Source organism: Nerophis lumbriciformis, linkage group LG13 (assembly GCF_033978685.3).
Source record: "Nerophis lumbriciformis linkage group LG13, RoL_Nlum_v2.1, whole genome shotgun sequence".
NCBI lineage: Eukaryota > Metazoa > Chordata > Actinopteri > Syngnathiformes > Syngnathidae > Nerophis > Nerophis lumbriciformis.
The window spans coordinates 14,361,536-14,379,367 of record NC_084560.2 but is presented as its reverse complement, the minus strand read 5'-3'; the positions used below and the strand labels follow the sequence as shown (position 1 = coordinate 14,379,367).

Genomic DNA, 17,832 nt, shown 5'->3' with positions numbered 1-17,832 from the left:
AACGAAAAAGAGCAGAAAGAAGTAAAACTTATAATATCTGCACCCTATCAACACAAAGTCACAAGCAACAGTTCCAGTTCTTTTACCAATTTCAGGATATCAAAACACAAAATACCTTTTAATAAAGTTGACTCTGCAGTTTCATATTTTTGTAATGTTGATAATTTGACAGTCTTCTTAAACAAGGTAAATGGAGGCAGAAGTTTTGATTTCACAATCAAGACCGTTCCACACACTGACTCCTTTGATTGAGACACACCTTTCCTTTACAGTTGACTGAAACCTGGGTTTTATTAAAACCATTTAGTTCATATCTACTATCTCTCTTGGTAAATCTATTTTGCAAATTGTTTGGTAAATTTTCCATATGAGCTTTATACATGTTTTTTTAGAAGGTTATAATCTAATAATTCATTACATTTCAGTGTTTTTAATTGTATAAGTAAAGGATTGGTTGGGTCTCTGTATTTACTTCCACTGGCAACTCTAATCACACTTTTCTGTAAAAGAAAAATTGGATTTACGTATGTTTTGCAGGCACTTCCCCATACTTTAACGCAATAGGTCAGATATGGAGCAGTCAATGAGTTATACAACAAAATAAATGCACTCTTATTTAGAAAATCTTTGACTTTATACAGTACAGCTATTATTTGGCATACTTTTACTTTGACATTATCAATATGTGATTTCCATGTTCCAAGTGTTCATCAATCATAAAACCTAGAATCATAATCTCATTTGTCCTTTCAATTTCCAATTCATTAATAACTAATGTCGCGTCAGCGTATTTCCTTTTTCTACAAAAAATCTTACATTTAGTTTTGCTTTTATTTAAGGACAATTTATTGGCGTTGAACCACATCATAATTTTCTGGAATTTATTTTCTACAATTTGTAGGACGTCGTTTATATTTTTGACTATAGTTGTGTCATCCGCAAATAGAATGCACCTGAGTAAATGAGACATGATCACAATGTCATTTATATACAAAAGAAATTGTATCGGTTCTCGGACCGATCCTTGAGGTACTAAGCAAGTTCTATTACAACTTTTAGACTTTATGTTGTTGATTTCAACAAACGGATTTCTGTTTTTTTATATAGCTTTTATCCAATTGGTGTGCCACACCTCTTATACCATCCATCCATCCATCCATTTTCTACCGCTTGTCCCTTTCGGGGTGGCGGCGGGTGCTGGAGCCTATCTCAGCTGCATTTGGGCGGTAGGCGGGGTAGACCCTGGACAAGTCGCCACCTCATCACAGACCTCTTATACCATATTTATATAATTTATGCAACAATGTATTGTGGTCCAGCGTGTCAAACGCTTTTTAAAGATCTACAAAGATGCTTACTAAGTAGTGCTTTTTGTGTTTGCATTGGCGATTTCTGCAGTTAGTTCCATAATTGCTGTAGCAGTTAAAAGATTAGGACAAAACAAGAGATGTCCGATAATATAGGCCTGCCGATATTATCGGCCGATAAATGCGTTAAAATGTAATATCGGAAATTATCGGTATCGTTTTTTTTATTATCGGTATCTTTTTTTAATTTTTTTTTAATTTTAATTAAATCAACATAAAAAACACAAGCTACACTTACAATTAGTGCACCAACCCAAAAAACCTTCCTCCCCCATTTACACTCATTCACACAAAAGGGTTGTTTCTTTCTGTTATTAATATTCTGGTTCCTACATTATATATCAATATATATCAATACAGTCTGCAGGGATACAGTCCGTAAGCACACATGATTGTGCGTGCTGCTGGTCCACTAATAGTACTAACCTTTAACAGTTCATTTTAAAGTTAAAGTTAAAGTACCAATGATTGTCACACACACACTAGGTGTGGCGAAATTATTCTCTGCATTTGACCCATCACCCTTGATCACCCCCTGGGAGGTGAGGGGAGCAGTGGGCAGCAGCGGTGGCCGCGCCCGGGAATCATTTTTGGTGATTTAACCCCCAATTCCAACCCTTGATACTGAGTGCCAAGCAGGGAGGTAATGGGTCCCATTTTTATAGTCTTTGGTATGACTCGACCGGGGTTTTGAACCCACAACCTACCGATCTCAGGGCGGACACTCTAACCACTAGGCCACTGAGTAGGTGGTTTACTAATTTTCATCAATTGCTAGTTTCTATGTAACTGTTTTTTATATTGTTTTACTTTCTTTTTTTATTCAAGAAAATGTTTTTAATTTATTTATCTTATTTTATACATTTTAAAAAAAAGTACCTTATCTTCACCATATCTGGTTGTCCAAGTTAGGCATAATAATGTGTTAATTCCACAACTGCACATATCAGTTGGTATCGGTTGATATCGGTATCGGTAATTAAAGAGTTGGACAATATCGGATATCGGCAAAAAGCCATTATCGGACATCCATAGGCAAAACCCATATTGGCTGTTACTTAAAATCTTAAATTCATTAAGAAAGTATTCAGTCTTCTCTAGAATTTTAGAGAACTGCGGAAGTAATTTTAGTCTATAATTAGAGAATTCCGATTTGTTTCCTTTCTTAAAGAGTGGAATGACTTTAGCTATTTTCATGCAGTCTGGAAATATTCCTGAATTATAAGACACATTACAAATATATGTAAAAGGCTCACTAATTACATCTATAATTTGCTTTATCAATATCATATTGTCAGTATAGCCATTTGATTTTTTTTATTGGCACACGTCTGGTACTGTTCCACCATCGATGTTTCCATCTGGAATTTGTTGTGACAAGGTAGGGCCAATATTTACAAAGTAATTATTGAGCTTATTTACAATTTCAGTTGCACTGTAAATGTCAACATGATTCTTTGTAAAACAATCCTTAACTTCAGCATCTTTTATTCCAGGATCCTCTCTACGTTTCTAAATACTGTGTCGAACTTGGTGTCCCCTCGTTTACGAGATGCCCTCATTAGCAAGGTGGACCACCTCCTGGACGAAACGGATTGGCCCCAAGTCAGCAACGCTCGCAGAGTGATGCAGTTCCTGCGCACCACCAAGTGCACCGACAGGGCATTGCTGGAGAAGTGCAACCGGATTATCATATGCAAAATTCCCACGATGGATGTGGACCACATCTGTATGATCATGGCGATGTTTCGGTCACTGCACAGCCTTGACTTCAAGCTGGCTGTGAAACAACGGCTGACAGAAGAGATTGATTCAAGCACTGACCCGCCTGCATTTACTAAACTGTTTATGTCTCTGGCACCCATTGCCAGTCCAGAGATTAGAGACCGGTTAGTATCAGTAAATGATGAAACACACATGGTTTAAATCGCTTAATGCTTTGTGATTTTATATTGCTTTCAGATTGGAGAGCACAGCCTACATATTGGCTGATGAGTTTGAAGCATGGCAGGTGATTGATATTGCTGAAACACTGCAAGAGATTCAGAGCAGGAACTTTATCTTGATAAAGAAGTGAGTTAATATCACCTTGCTCTGACATCAATTCTTTTTTTATTGTATTTTTTGTAAAGTTACAGATACAAATTATTACAGTATACAGACAGAACTACAATGGTACCTCAGCTTAACAGTGTTTTGAGATAAGCGGTGTCTTTTGGGTAATTGTTCAACTTTAAGTTGCAAGCAAAAATGTAAGCTACAAGCATCCCCGCCATTAGCCACATTGAACCCTGTAAGATCCGCCCAAAACATCTGGTCTTAATCACTAGCAATAGCTTATCGGTCGACATAGCTTATATTTTTCCATCCATTGGAACAAAGAACGTGAGTGTGAAGGACAGTGCTAACTTTGCAATTCGGGCATATCACTGCTAGTCGGATCCCGACTGAAGCAGGAAGAGTCTAAAGCCAGCCAAGGATGTTAAAATCATATCGAAACCGTGGATATTAATTAGGCAGGCCGATATTATCGGCCGATAAATGCGTTAAAATCTAATATCGGAAATTATCGGTATGGTTTTTTTAAAATTATCGGTATGTTTTTTAAAAAAAAAATTAAATCAACACAAAAAACACAAGATACACTTACAATTAGTGCACCAACCCAAAAAACCTCCCTCTCCCATTTACACTCATTCACACTCATTCACACAAAAGGGTTGTTTCTTTCTGTTATTAATATTCTGGTTCCTACATTATATATCAATACAGTCTGCAGGGATACAGTCCGTAAGCACACACGATTGTGCGTGCTGCTGGTCCACTAATAGTACTAACCTTTAACAGTTCATTTTACTCATTTTCATTAATTACTAGTTTCTATGTAACTGTTTTTATATTGTTTTACTTTCTTTTTTATTCAAGGAAATGTTTTTAATTTATTTATCTTATTCTATTATTTTTTTTAAAAAGGACCTTATCTTCACCATACCTGGTTGTCCAAATTAGGCATAATAATGTGTTAATTCCACAGCTGCATATATCAGTTGATATCGGTATCGGTAATTAAAGAGTTGGACAATATCGGAATATCGGATATCGGCAAAAAGTCGTTATCGGACATCCCTAATATTAATCCATTAAATAATGGAGAAGCTGCTCAAATGAGGTACCACAGAGGTCCGCTTTCCAAGATGAATACTGTGTATTATCATATTATTTCATCAAACTACTGTAGCGGTTTGTAGAATGGTATTGTTTTTCATACAGTATTTCTTATCTAAAAGTTGTTTTTAAAGGCATTTTATATGTTAAAATGACAAGATACAGGTTTTGAGTTAAGAGCTCTGTCACAGAACCAATTAAGCTTATAAGTTGAGGTACTACTGTATTTAAATACCATTTTCCTGTGACCTCTAGCCTAATAGATGCCGTATTGGAATTAGTGTATTGAGCGGAAATCAAAAGACAATCCTGTATTTACCTTTTATTATAACTGATACCACCACACTGCTTGAACATGGCATCAGTAAAGCTGGAACTGAAAGAGTCAGTGCAGCCTGAAGCATTCTAGGCCAAAAGTCATAATGTTTGCTGACAAAGTAGACTGCAACTTGTTGATGAAGGAGAAATAAAATTGACGGAAAATTTGTATAAAGTAACCAGATCAGAGATACAATGTAGATATCATTCATCATTTTGGTGCTGAATGAATGCTGACTCATCCATTTGCTTGAAGGTGAGATATTCTATACATTTTTAAACTTTATCTTCAACCTTTACATACCAACAGCAGCCCTCTGATCCAACACCTTACACACATTTTGCTGTAGCGCTACCCACAATAATAACACAACACTTCCTCGTTATGCATCAATCACAATCACGGCCAGCAAGGTTTAGGGACGGGCAAAGCGCAGAAAATCAAAAATCCCATCTGAACTTTAAACAAAATAAACACATTACAATTGATTCTGTATGATTTTGCAATGCAACTCTGTGAGTGACCGGTGACAACAAGAGTGGCCCCAATGAATAAAACAATCTTTGTCTACACAGTTAAATTATCGTCTGTCGAGACACTTTACGGACAGGAATTCCATCAATCACTTTATTGAGCAAAACTGTTTGTAACCAAACAAAAAACATGAGTAAAAAAACTTTTATCTATAAAAACTGGTAATTTTCTGCCATACAAACCAGGCTTAAACCAACTTTGTCATCCGTCGTTTCAACAGAAGCCGCTCGCTCTGTCTCACCTGCACCAACACACGCACTCATGGCACTTAGCGAGTGTTGCGTTTATGGCCACACAAAAAGTCGGACAACCCCAACGCCACACAACGTGTAAATGCCAGGTTGTAACACTCTGACTCCTCAATCAGATGTGTGCTTATTTTACTGCCATTTATTAAGAATGTTAATCTAAGGATATTATACATGAAATATTGTCACTAGATTTCATAAATGCTAATAAAAAGATGTATTTTACAGACAGAAAGTAACAGGAACTAAATGTAATCTCTGAAAGGGGTAACATTTCTTTTAAAGGCAGGACCCGCAGCCGGACATGCAATACTAGCACATAGGTCATGAAAAACATGCTTTTTTGTTATTGTCGTTGTAAGAGGGCAAAATCACTTATATCAGAAAATTATTTTAATAAAACATTTAAATTGTTATGATGTCAGGTTTGGGACAGGTGTGACGCTGGTGTGGCCACAGTGTGCACGTCTGATGTTGCTCACATGTGCCCCACTGAATGCTCAGGGAGTTTGTGCGTTTGCTAACAAACATTAAAAATTAGAGGGAACATTGGGGACGGGTATCGTTTATATTTTTAACGATATTAGTATCAAATCGGTACTTGAAAAACCCAAAAGCAGTGAAGTTGTCATGTTGTGTAAATGGTAAATAAAAAGACAATACAATGATTTGCAAATCCTTTTCAACTTATATTCAATTGAATAGACTGCAAAGACAAGATATTTAACGTTCAAACTGAGAAACCTATTTTTTGCAAATATTGGCTTATTTGGAATTTGATGCCTGCAACATGTTTCGAAAAAGCTGGCACAAGTGGCAAAAAAGACTGAGAAAGTTGAGGAATGCTCATCAAACACTTATTTGGAACATACGTATTACCGTTCTCACGGACACATCTTACGGAAAGACTTTCCAGAAGAGTGACAGCTGCAAAAATAGACCTAATGCATATTTCTTCTATTTGCACTTTTTGGCTAGGTGTCACAGTACCCTTATCCCTTTTTTCACGTGTGTTCTATGTGTGCGTGTCTTTTTCAGAATTGCATCAGTAATCCAAAGGAACCTTGACGGTTACAGGCCAGTGGATGTCTGTAGAGTCACAAAGGCATTTCTTATGTTGCATTATTGTGATCAAGAACTCTTTACCAAACTAACAAACATTATGTTCAGGTAAGTTAATATCAACTAAATAACAGGTTGTAATAACTAAACCTGTTGGAAGTCGAGACTTAATTCACGTTGACTTTGCAGATTTTTACAGCGCAGCTTCCTCCCCAGAGAAGTGACCATGTTGACCAGTATGCTGTCCATGTTACCTTGTCCGCGACTTCAGGAGGGTGTGATCTCCCGGCTCAACGCAGTGGTGTCCCAATGCCATTTTAAAGACCTCTTAGCCATTACCTTTGTTGTCGCCAAGTGGATGCATAACGACCCGTCATACCACCACCACAGCACCACTAGCGAGTACGTGCGTCTGCTGCAGACACTTAGCTGCCGCTGTCTCGAGAGCCTGCAGACGGCTGACCGACTGAACTTGCTTCTTGAGGATCTCAAGTATGTTTCGGGGGAGTGGTTTGATGAAATGATTCTGGAAGAGACCATAGCCACGATGCACAGAATGATAGATCAAATCAATTGGAAAAACTTGCCGGAAATGTCCTACTTCCTATTAAGGACACATTGGCTCTGCCCTCCCTTGATGGACCGTATTGCCAGTGTGGCCATTAAAGACATTGATAAGGTAATTTTAAACGACTGGTTTGTAGAATTTTAGTGGTGCTGAATAGGGCTGGGCGATTACATTGTCTGCATTGAGGATCGCGATTAATTTGAGTTCGATCAGTGATCAGCTGTTAGCATTTTACCTCGATCAACCATGGCAGAAATGTCTCAAGATACTGCAGTAGTAAACTGTATGGAAGCAACGATAATCTGTGCAATCCTGCATGCAACAATCCACCTTTTTTGACCGTGATCCTGTGTGCGTGTGTGTGTGTGTGTGTGTGTGTGCGCGACCATCTCGGGCTCTTCACGATGTTATTAATGTTCAATCAGCGTTTTGCCTCTTCCCCTTACACAGCTTGAAGTGCAGACCAGAAGAATAAAATAAATTAAAGCTGCAAGCAGCGATGGACGAGACCAACTTTGACGGCACATAAAATCCAAACCGGAGCAGTAATTAAAACTCTTTGGTCAACTTTTAATCAGAAGGGTTCAATCTCTCTCCTGTGCTAGTTTGAAGCCGACACGACAAATGCACTCAGAGGAGATAATGTTTGAAAAAAGGTGACCGGTTTTTACAAAACTTTTGTTTTGAAGGGGGAATTGCAATCTTCCTGTTGATTTTTGCTGGGGGTTGTCAATATATGAAATGTATGTCTAAGTGAGACCTACATAGAGGTTTTTGTTTCATGTCTCTTAAGACATTCCTACTGGAAGTTACAGGCAGTTTTGTCTGAGTTTTCTTCCTAGGAGCAGTTGTGTCTGTGTTTTCTTCCTCGGGGGCGCAAGAGCACAATTTTGAGTTTTGGGGTTGGTTTTTTTTATTAGATCGCAATTTTTGCCAGTTTGTGTGTCCAGTTTGGAGAGTTTTGAAGCATGTTAAGGGGGTCAAATTACAGCTCAAAGAGGCAAAATTGACTGTTTTTAGTAAACGTTTGTATTTAAGGGGGAATTGCCAACTTCCTGTTGATTTTTGCTGAAGGATGTCAATGTATGAAATCTAGGTCTAAGTCAGACTTACACAGAGGTTTTTGTTTCATGTCTCTACGACATTCCTACCGGAAGTTACAAGCAGTTTTGTCTGTGTTTTTTCCTAGGGGGCGCTAGAGCGCAATTTTGAGTTTTGGGGTTTGGTTTTTTGATTAGATGGCAATTATTGCCAGTCCTGATGTGTGTGTCAAATATGGTGAGTTTTTAAGCATGTTAAGGGGGTCAAATTACAGCTCAAAGAGGCGGCGAAATAATAATGATAATAATAAAACGCACAAAATACAATAGTGTCCTCTGTCCCAAAGGGACATTGCGGTCCCTAATAGTTATGACTAACACGAGCATATATGTTAAAACACAATATAGAAAAGGAGCAGCGACTCTTGTGACAGACTCCAGTTTTACTATCTGCTGCAGGTCTCCACCTGTTTCCCCCCGATGAATAGGGGCTGAGTGTCTGTTTTGGTTGTCCTCCTGAAGTCTATGACCAGCTCCTTGGTCTTCAGGACAAGGTTATTGTCTGAACACCACATTGACAGCTGCTCCACCTCGTCCCGGTAAGCCGACTCATCTCCCCCAGAGATGAGCCCCACAACTGTGGTATCATCAGAAAACTTGATGATGGCATTGCTGGAGTGTGCAGTGGTGCAGTCATGTGTGTAGAGGGTGTAGAGTAGGGGGCTCAGCACACAGCCCTGAGGCGAGCCGATGTTTAGGCTAAGGGCTGTGGAGATGTGGGGGCCTACCTTCACCCTCTGGGAGCGGTCCGACAAGAAGTCCTTGATCCGAAGGCAGACGGAGTTGGATATTCCCAGTTGTAAAAGTCTGGTCATTAGTCTGTTGGGGAGTATGGTATTAAATGCTGAGCTGAAGTCCACAAATGGTAGCCGCGTGTAACTCCCCTGCAGCTCCAGGTGGGACAAAGCAGTGTGGAGAGCTGTGGCGATAGCATCCTCTGCACCTGTTGGTTCTGTAGGCAAACTGGTGAGGGTCAAACCTGGGTGGAAGATTTGAAATGATGTGTGCCCGTACCAGTTTTTCAAAGCACTTCATGATGAGTGGGGTAAGTGCTACTGGACATTAGTCATTAAGGCTGCTAATGGAAGTCTTTTTTGGGATTGGAATGATGGTTGAGGACTTGAGACAGGGAGGGACGGCACCCTGGGACAGTGACTGGTTAAAAATGGTGGTAAAAACCCCAGCCAGCTGGTCTGCACAGTCCTGGAGCACCTGTCCCGAGATGCCGTCAGACCCTGTCGCTTTCCTCGGCTTCACCGCCCTCAGCGTGCGTCTCAACTCATGCTTCTCCACTGTGAGAATGTGACTGCTGTGGGCTGAAAGATGTGGTGTGACTGTCCTGTGAGGATACCTCGAAGCGGGTGAAGAAGTGGTTCAGCTCCTCCACCAGTGAGATGTCACTGGCATCAGCCGAGGTGTTGCTAGGTCGATAGTTGGTGTGCTGAACCACCTACCACACCTGCCTGGAGTTGTTGCTCTCGAAGCAGTCCTCAATCTTCCTCCTGTAGTCAGCTTTGGCCGCCCTAATGCCTCTCTTCAGGTTGGATCTGGACGTGCTGTATAGCGCTGTATCACCAGCTCTGAAAGCGATGTTTCTCTTCCAGAGCAGGCACTGCACTTCTTTTGTAATCCATGGCTTCCTGTTCGGGTAGACCCGGATGGGCTTTTCCTCTGTGACATTGGCTGTGCAGTATTTTATATAGTCCAGGACAGATGTTGTGTACTGCTCTAGATCTTGGTGTTTAAAGATGTCCCAGTCTGTTGACTCAAAACAGTCCTGAAGGTGTTCAGGAGCACCTTCAGGCCATGTATTAACAGTTCTGGTTGTGGTAGAAGCACTTTTCCTGCAAGGGGGATGGTATTAAATGCAGGGTCATGTAGTCTGACTGACCAAGGTGAGGAAGTGGTTTAGCCCTGAAGCCTTGTTTAATGTTCGAATAAACCTTGTCTAGTGTGTTGTCTCCCCTGATAGCACATTTAACGTGCTGATGGAGTTTGGGGAGTGCAGTCTTAAAATCTACATGATTAAAGGCCTACTGAAACCCTCATGCAGTCTGATAGTTTATATATCAATGATGAAATCTTAACATTGCAACACATGCCAATACGGCCGGGTTAGCTTACTAAAGTGCAATTTTAAATTTTGCGCAAAATATCCTGCTGAAAACGTCTCGGTATGATGACGTCTGCTCGTGACGTCACGGATTGTAGAGGATATTTTGGGACAGCATGGTGGCCAGCTATTAAGTCGTCTGTTTTCATCGCAAAATTCCACAGTATTCTGGACATCTGTGTTGGTGAATCTTTTGCAATTTGTTCAATGAACAATGGAGACAGCAAAGAAGAAAGCTGTAGGTGGGAAGCGGTATATTGCGGACGGCTGCAGCAACACAAACACAGCCGGTGTTTCATTGTTTACATTCCCGAAAGATGACAGTCAAGCTTTACCATTGGCCTGTGGAGAACTGGGACAACAGAGACTCTTACCAGGAGGACTTTGAGTTGGATGCGCAGACGCGGTAGCGTGAGTACGCATGCAGCTGCGACTTCCAAACATTTGATCGCTTGCCCGTACGTGCGTGCAGCTATGTGCATGTCACGTACGTAACTTTGGGGACTTTGGGGAAATATATGTGCTGTATGAACTTTGGGGAGGTGAACGGTACTTTGGGCTGTGGGATTGAGTGTGTTGTGCAGGTGTTTGAGTTGTATTGGCGGGTTATATGGACGGGAGGGGGGAGGTGTTTGTTATGCGGGATTAATTTGTGGCATATTAAATATAAGCCTGGTTGTGTTGTGGCTAATAGAGTATATTTATGTCTTGTGTTTATTTACTGTTTTAGTCATTCCCAGCTGAATATCAGGTCCCACCCGCCTCTCACAGCATCTTCCCTATCTGAATCGCTCCCACTGCCCTCTAGTCCTTTACTCTCACTTTCCTCATGCACGAATCTTTCATCCTCGCTCAAATTATTGGGGAAATCGTCGCTTTCTCGGTCCGAATCGCTCTCGCTGCTGGTGGCCATGATTGTAAACAATGTGCGGATGTGAGGAGCTCCACAACCTGTGACGTCACGCTACTCGTCTGCTACTTCCGGTAGAGGCAAGGCTTTTTTTATCAGCGACCAAAAGTTGCGAACTTTATCGTCGATGTTCTCTACTAAATCCTTTCAGCAAAAATATGGCATTATCGCGAAATGATCAAGTATGACACATAAAATGGACCTGCTATCCCCGTTTAAATAAGAAAATCGCAATTCAGTAGGCCTTTAAAGTCCCCAGCAATGATCTGTGCAGCCTCAGGATACAGACTCCGCTGGCTGCTGATAGTGTCATATAAATGTCCGAGTGCCACGTTGGCATTAGCATCCGGAGGAATGTACACAGCTGTTAGCATCACAACGTGGAAGGAATGGAAGGATTAAGCCAAGTCTCTGTGATGAGCAGCATGCAGCAATCCTTCACAATTTTATTTGCAGCCTGTAGTCTTAGTTTGTCCATTTTGTTCGCCAGTGATTTTGCGTTTGTGAGGAAGATACTCTGAAGCAGAAGCTTGTGTGGCCGCTTCCTTAGCCTTAGCAACAGGCCAGTTATGCATCCCCGCTTTTGATTTCCATCCCGGCGCCGCCTCCGTCGCCTCCCTGCTGTGATGGTAATCCAGGCTGAGCCGGGGCGCCTAGCTATAGCCACGTGTATTTCATGCGAGCAAATAAAGTCAGTTGTAGCAGACCGCTCGCTGTGTAAACCTATTCCTAAGAGATCCTACCGACTATAGATGATGTTTGCCGAGAAGATTTTTAACGCAAATAGTATAAATTGACACACTAGTAAATAAACAAAACACCGAATACGAGAGCATTCAGCCGCTGCGTCTGAATGCGCTGCCATTTTGCCATCTCCATGGGTTTGGTCTTTAAGTTATGAAGATGGTGCACCACTCATTATTTAAATCTGAAGGGTTCATTATAAGCATAGCTAAAACGGTTTATTATCATATGATGATAAGATTATTATACAGTTTGGTCTCTAGATCATTCTTACTGGACTGGCTGGGTTTATCCTTGACTGAAATATATATTTTTGTTTTTGTTTTAGATTCACCCCTCAGCAATTCCTAACATCCTGCGTCCCTTTTCGATGTTAAATTATGATCACGAAGGAGCAGACGGGTTGTTCGACACTTGTATAAAGCGCATCATTCCTCATATCAGTAAGTAAGTTTGTTTTCTCGATGACAGTGTAGCCTTAACAACTGTTTGTGTGTATGTACGTAGGCTCCCTTGACCCTGAAGTACTGGTTATGCTGGCATCCACCTTGGCGGTTGCAAATTATTTTCCTGAGGAACTTGTCAAACACATCTTTAAAATAGATTTCCTTGGAAAGCTGGACACCAATCTGGAAAGTATGTGCACTAGTTTAGAAGCAGTCCTCTTAGGACGTACATGTTCAACTTGGTTCAAATGTTACTTTTGCAACTACACAGTTTTAACTGATACCCGCAGCACGCTGATCCGACAACGTCTCATGCAGCTTAATCGTGCCGTGTGTCTTCAGTGTCCTGAATTTCAGGTCCCATGGATTCATGATCGCTACTGCAGGGCTACGCAAGGCCAAGGTACACAGAATGGATTAAATGGGAGCAGATGTTTGAATAAAAAACAATATGTCACATTTGTCTTCAGGGAAGGCTTCTCGCAGTTCTGTCAAGCAGCAAATCCATACAATGTTGGCTGAAGTGCTTGGTGGCATTGACTATGTTAGGACAGCAGTGGTCACGCACTATTTTTACACTCTTAGTAAGTAATATGGTCACTTAGCTTTGGACAGCTTAAACACAATCCATTTGACTATAAATTCATTTTTCTATGTAATATTTTTTCCACAGGAAATGATACAAATGGAAATTAGTTTTTGGATTTGAATAATAATAATAATAATAAAGTTACAATTGAGCTATCGGTTGGTGCTCTCGCCCTATTGTTTGTCAAAGATAAAGAGTTAACTCATGTGATTAAAAATATTGCATTCGTCATGTAAATAGCTTGTATTCAGTCACGTGACTTTTTCACGGAAGTGAACGAAGTGGTGGTCAACCAAACCCAACATGGCTACTGTGCAGCAAACAGTACGCAAGGGGCCTAGCTCTTATCTATATTTGTGTGTGTGTGTGTGTGTGTGTGTGTGTGTGTGTGTGTGTGTGTGTGTGTGTGTGTGTGTGTGTGTGTGTGTGTGTGTGTGTGTGTGTGTGTGTGTGTGTGTGTGTGTGTGTGTGTGTGTGTATAGGGGCGGTATAGCTCGGTTGGTAGAGCGGCCGTGCCAGCAACTTGAGGGTTGCAGGTTCTATTCCCGCTTCCGTCATCTTTGTCACTGCCGTTGTGTCCTTGGGCAAGACACTTTACCCACCTGCTCCCAGTGCCACCCACACTGGTTTAAATGTAACTTAGATATTGGGTTTCACTATGTAAAGCGCTTTGAGTCACTTGAGAAAAAGTGCTATATAAATGTAATTCACTTCATATATATATATATATATATATATATATATATATATATATATATATATATATATATATATATGTATGTATGTATGTATGTACCGGTATATGTATATATATATATATATATATATATATATATACATATATATATGTGTGTGTATATGTATATATATATGTGTGTATATGTATATATATATGTGTATATTAGGGCTGTGAATCTTTGTGTGTCCCACGATTCGATTCTATATCGATTCTTGGGGTCACGAGTCGATTCAAAATCGATTTTTTTTTTTCAATTCAACACGATTCTCAATTCAAAAACGATTTTTTCCCGCAGGATTCTCTATTCATTCAGTACATAGGATTTCAGCAGGATCTACCCGTCTGCTGACAAGCAGGCAGAGTAGTAGATTTTTGTAAAAAGCTTTTATAATTGTAAAGGACAATGTTTTATCAACTGATTGCAATAATGTAATTTTGTTTTAACTATTAAATGAACCAAAAATATGACTTATTTTATCTTTGTGAAAATATTGGACACAGTGTGTTGTCAAGCTTATGAGATGAGATGCAAGTGTAAGCCACTGTGACTATTGTTCTTTTTTTTTAATTTTTTATAAATGTCTAATGATAATGTCAATGAGGGATTTTTAATGACTGTTATGTTGAAATTGTAACTAATATTGATACTGTTGTCGTGTTTGTGTCTCCTCTGTTTATTGCAGTTCTGAGTGTTGCTGGGTCGGGTTTGGTTTTGGAATTGGTTTGCATTGTTATGGTATTGCTGTGTATTGTTTAGTTGGATAAATAAATACATTTAAAAAAATCGATTTAAAAAAAATGAGAATCGTTAGCATGCTAGCATGCCGGTAACGGGCTACAATAGACTGACCATACGTCCTTTTTTCACCGGACATGTCCTCTTTTGCGGAGCTGTCAGGGCGGAGTTTCTTAAATGCCTCAAATGTCCGGCATTTTGAATAAACAATGCACACCGAGGCACAACACACGGCTGTTGTATGTTGTGCCTCGGTGTGCATTGTTTACACAACGTGCGTTACGCTAGTTAATATGTCCGTGTGGAAACTCGTTCGGTACACCTCCGAACCGAACAGGAACCCCCGTACCGAAACGGTTCAATACAAATACACGTACCGTTACACCCCTAATGTTCGTACTTCGTTGAGGCTGGACGTAAAATATGCCGTACGTGCAAAAAGTTCAAATTGAAACCAAATCGGTCACATTTTGAATTCCTTACAAGCTCACTAAACTTTTGTGCAACTTTAGAGGCGTAGTTATCCCCAAAGTTGTGGTTGACTTTGAACCAGTACAACTTGTGGTCCAACAAGTTGGGGATAAAAAATAATAATAATGAAATATTACAATACTTTTTTGTTCCCCTTCTCCAGATTTTGAATTCATTTTGGACAAGCACCTGAAGCCGTTGCCCTACAGCAAGCCAGGTTTTCTGCAGACGTCAGATGAAGGCAAGATTCACTGGAGTCGAAACTCATTGGAGAACATCCGGAAGGAGCTTCCACCAGGGGCACAGCGGTAGGAATAAAAACTATTTTTTGTTAGTTTGATTTCTAACCAAAGACTTGACTCGATACTTTTCTGTCAACTCTCACGCAGTGTTTGTATAGACTTCCTCGCCTCCGGTCGTTTCTGCAAAAATTCCCAACATATGAAAGCCGAACCGCTGATAAGGAAGCGGCACTTTGAAATTCTGGGATATCGTGTTGTTCAGGTATGTTTTATCACGTATTGCACGCTTCTCGTCGGTTTTAAACTCGCATGCTTTCCTCATATCATGCAACAATGCCTTCTTGTGGCTGTGAACACGACATACAGCGGAGGACATTCTAGTACAGGTGGTTACGAACAGGTGGAGTTTTAGCGTTAGTCAGAACTTATACATAAACTGATACCAAAGTCACAGTAAAATTGGAACAACTCCCAGCGTTTAATCTCTGTGGTTGTCTTGCACACTGGAAGGGAGAGAGCAGCTTATTGGGAGGAGGAAGTATCAATATTGAGACCACTACGCTGCTGAGTTATTTTTATTTCATAGTGGAAGATCCCTTCACATGTTCAAAGATCATACTTGCCAACCCTCCCGGATTTTCCGGGAGACTCCCGTAATTCAGCGCCTCTCCCGAAAACCTCCCGGGACAAATTTTCTCCCGAAAATCTCCCGAAATTCAGGCGCACCTGGAGGCCACGCCCCCTCCAGCTCCATGCGGACCTGGAGGGTCTGCATGGAGCAATGTTGTTGTAATATATTGAGTTGGAGGCAATAAACAGGCGAGGGGATGAAGTACGTCTCTTTACTGTAGACTTCAGAACAGACTCACACACTTGACGTCAGGTGCGCAACACCACGTAAATCGTTGGCCAACCAAAAAGTAACCCCAGTACGCTATAGCCAACATTCACCAGGAGATGGCAACAGACAAACATAGATCACTCTATTACATTCCTCCCCTTTTAGAATTGTAGAAGTTACTCAAAAGAAATAAACAACCCAACCAAAAAATTCAGCAGCTCAATTAAAAAACTGTACTTAAGCCACATTCTTTTTTTTTTTTAGTACTGAACTCTTAACCCTCATTTGTAAACAATAACATGCTTATTATACAAACAGTATTTGTACATCTTTAACACAGATTTTTATACCGGTACTGTCTTCAGAGATTCAGTTTTTTTGGTGGTACTCGAAACCTTTCTGGGTACCTGCGGATCACTGGAGGGTTTTTGTTGTGGGTGATCTGGGTTCTGATGATGGCAACTCAGCAGCCCTTGAATCTGGTTCAATGATAAGACTAGTTTGTGTCTGACTCACTGATGGTCCTGGTGATGGAACTGAAACACCACTGTCCAGTTGTACTGATGGAACATTTTCTGCAACTGGTGGAGACTAGATAACTGGCAGTCTCTCCATGTTTTCTCGCCATGGTAACATGTGATCCACATGCACTGTGCGCTGTCTCTGTCCCTCTTGATAGATAGATAGATTGATATATATATATATATATATATATATATATATATATATATATATATATAAGAAAATACTTCACTTTCAGTGAATTCTAGCTATATATATATATATATATATATATATATATATATATATATATATATATATATATATATATATATATATATATATATATGATGGCAGGTGAGGCGGGGCCTCACCTGCCATCATGGAAAGAAAAAAAATGTAAAAAGAAAAAAAATTAAATAAATTGTTATATGTATCCAGTGATTATACTATAAAGTTATTTTCCATTTAACTTCACCAGTTTTAGATTATTTTTATTCAAAATCGCTGAATTTTCACAATTGCCGTTCAAATACTGAGAAGAGATGGTGCGGTGATCAGCAGCCAGTTGAGGCACGTCACTCAGTGCCGCAACATGGATTGCGCAATGACTCGGCTAACTGCTGGCCTGCTGTGCAGTGAGACCGTATTGCTATATGAACTATATTATACATTTCCATAGTTTAGTTAGCTGAGGTATATAATGTACAGTGTATTTTGTCAACAACTGTATGTGTGTAACGTATTTCTTGTGCTGAGCGATCATAAAACGGCTGCGATGACGCACTGGCTGAATCTCGCAGTAATCCCGCCTCCTTGTGCCGGTTAATGCACCCCCCGACGGGAGCGCCACACCAACCAAAGCCCACACCCAAACCCTCCACGTGCAAGACCGAACCCACTCAAAAAAGTCACTCAACAAGAAGCCAAAAAGTGCAAAAACAACAATGCTCGCGCCGGAGGAGCCGCGAACGACCGCAGGGCCTCAACATTAGGTACACCTGCAGACTGCAGCACGGATTTCATATTTCATTCATTCACAACTCCTCCAACACCAACACCACTGTTCCCGCACTTATAAGTAAAGGTAAAACCATAATAATGTTTTTTTTATGAAATGTGCTTTTTTGTGTGCTA

General features: G+C 40.4%; 1 protein-coding gene across 3 annotated transcripts in view; it reads left to right on the top strand.

Annotated features, from left to right (window-relative positions):
• fastkd1 (FAST kinase domains 1) overlaps positions 1-17,832 on the top strand; it is a 34,896-nt gene that overhangs the window by 6,667 nt on the left and 10,397 nt on the right. For 2 of the 3 annotated variants that reach the window (XM_061971654.1, XM_061971653.1), the window contains 10 exons: positions 2,864-3,256; positions 3,330-3,440; positions 6,672-6,803; positions 6,885-7,374; positions 12,459-12,573; positions 12,638-12,766; positions 12,848-12,979; positions 13,047-13,160; positions 15,275-15,419; positions 15,501-15,615. In XM_061971654.1, coding sequence (XP_061827638.1) covers positions 2,864-3,256; positions 3,330-3,440; positions 6,672-6,803; positions 6,885-7,374; positions 12,459-12,573; positions 12,638-12,766; positions 12,848-12,979; positions 13,047-13,160; positions 15,275-15,419; positions 15,501-15,615 — 1,876 coding nt within the window. The remainder of the gene's footprint in view (positions 1-2,863; positions 3,257-3,329; positions 3,441-6,671; positions 6,804-6,884; positions 7,375-12,458; positions 12,574-12,637; positions 12,767-12,847; positions 12,980-13,046; positions 13,161-15,274; positions 15,420-15,500; positions 15,616-17,832) is intronic. The other variant, XM_061971655.2, reaches the window with a different exon arrangement.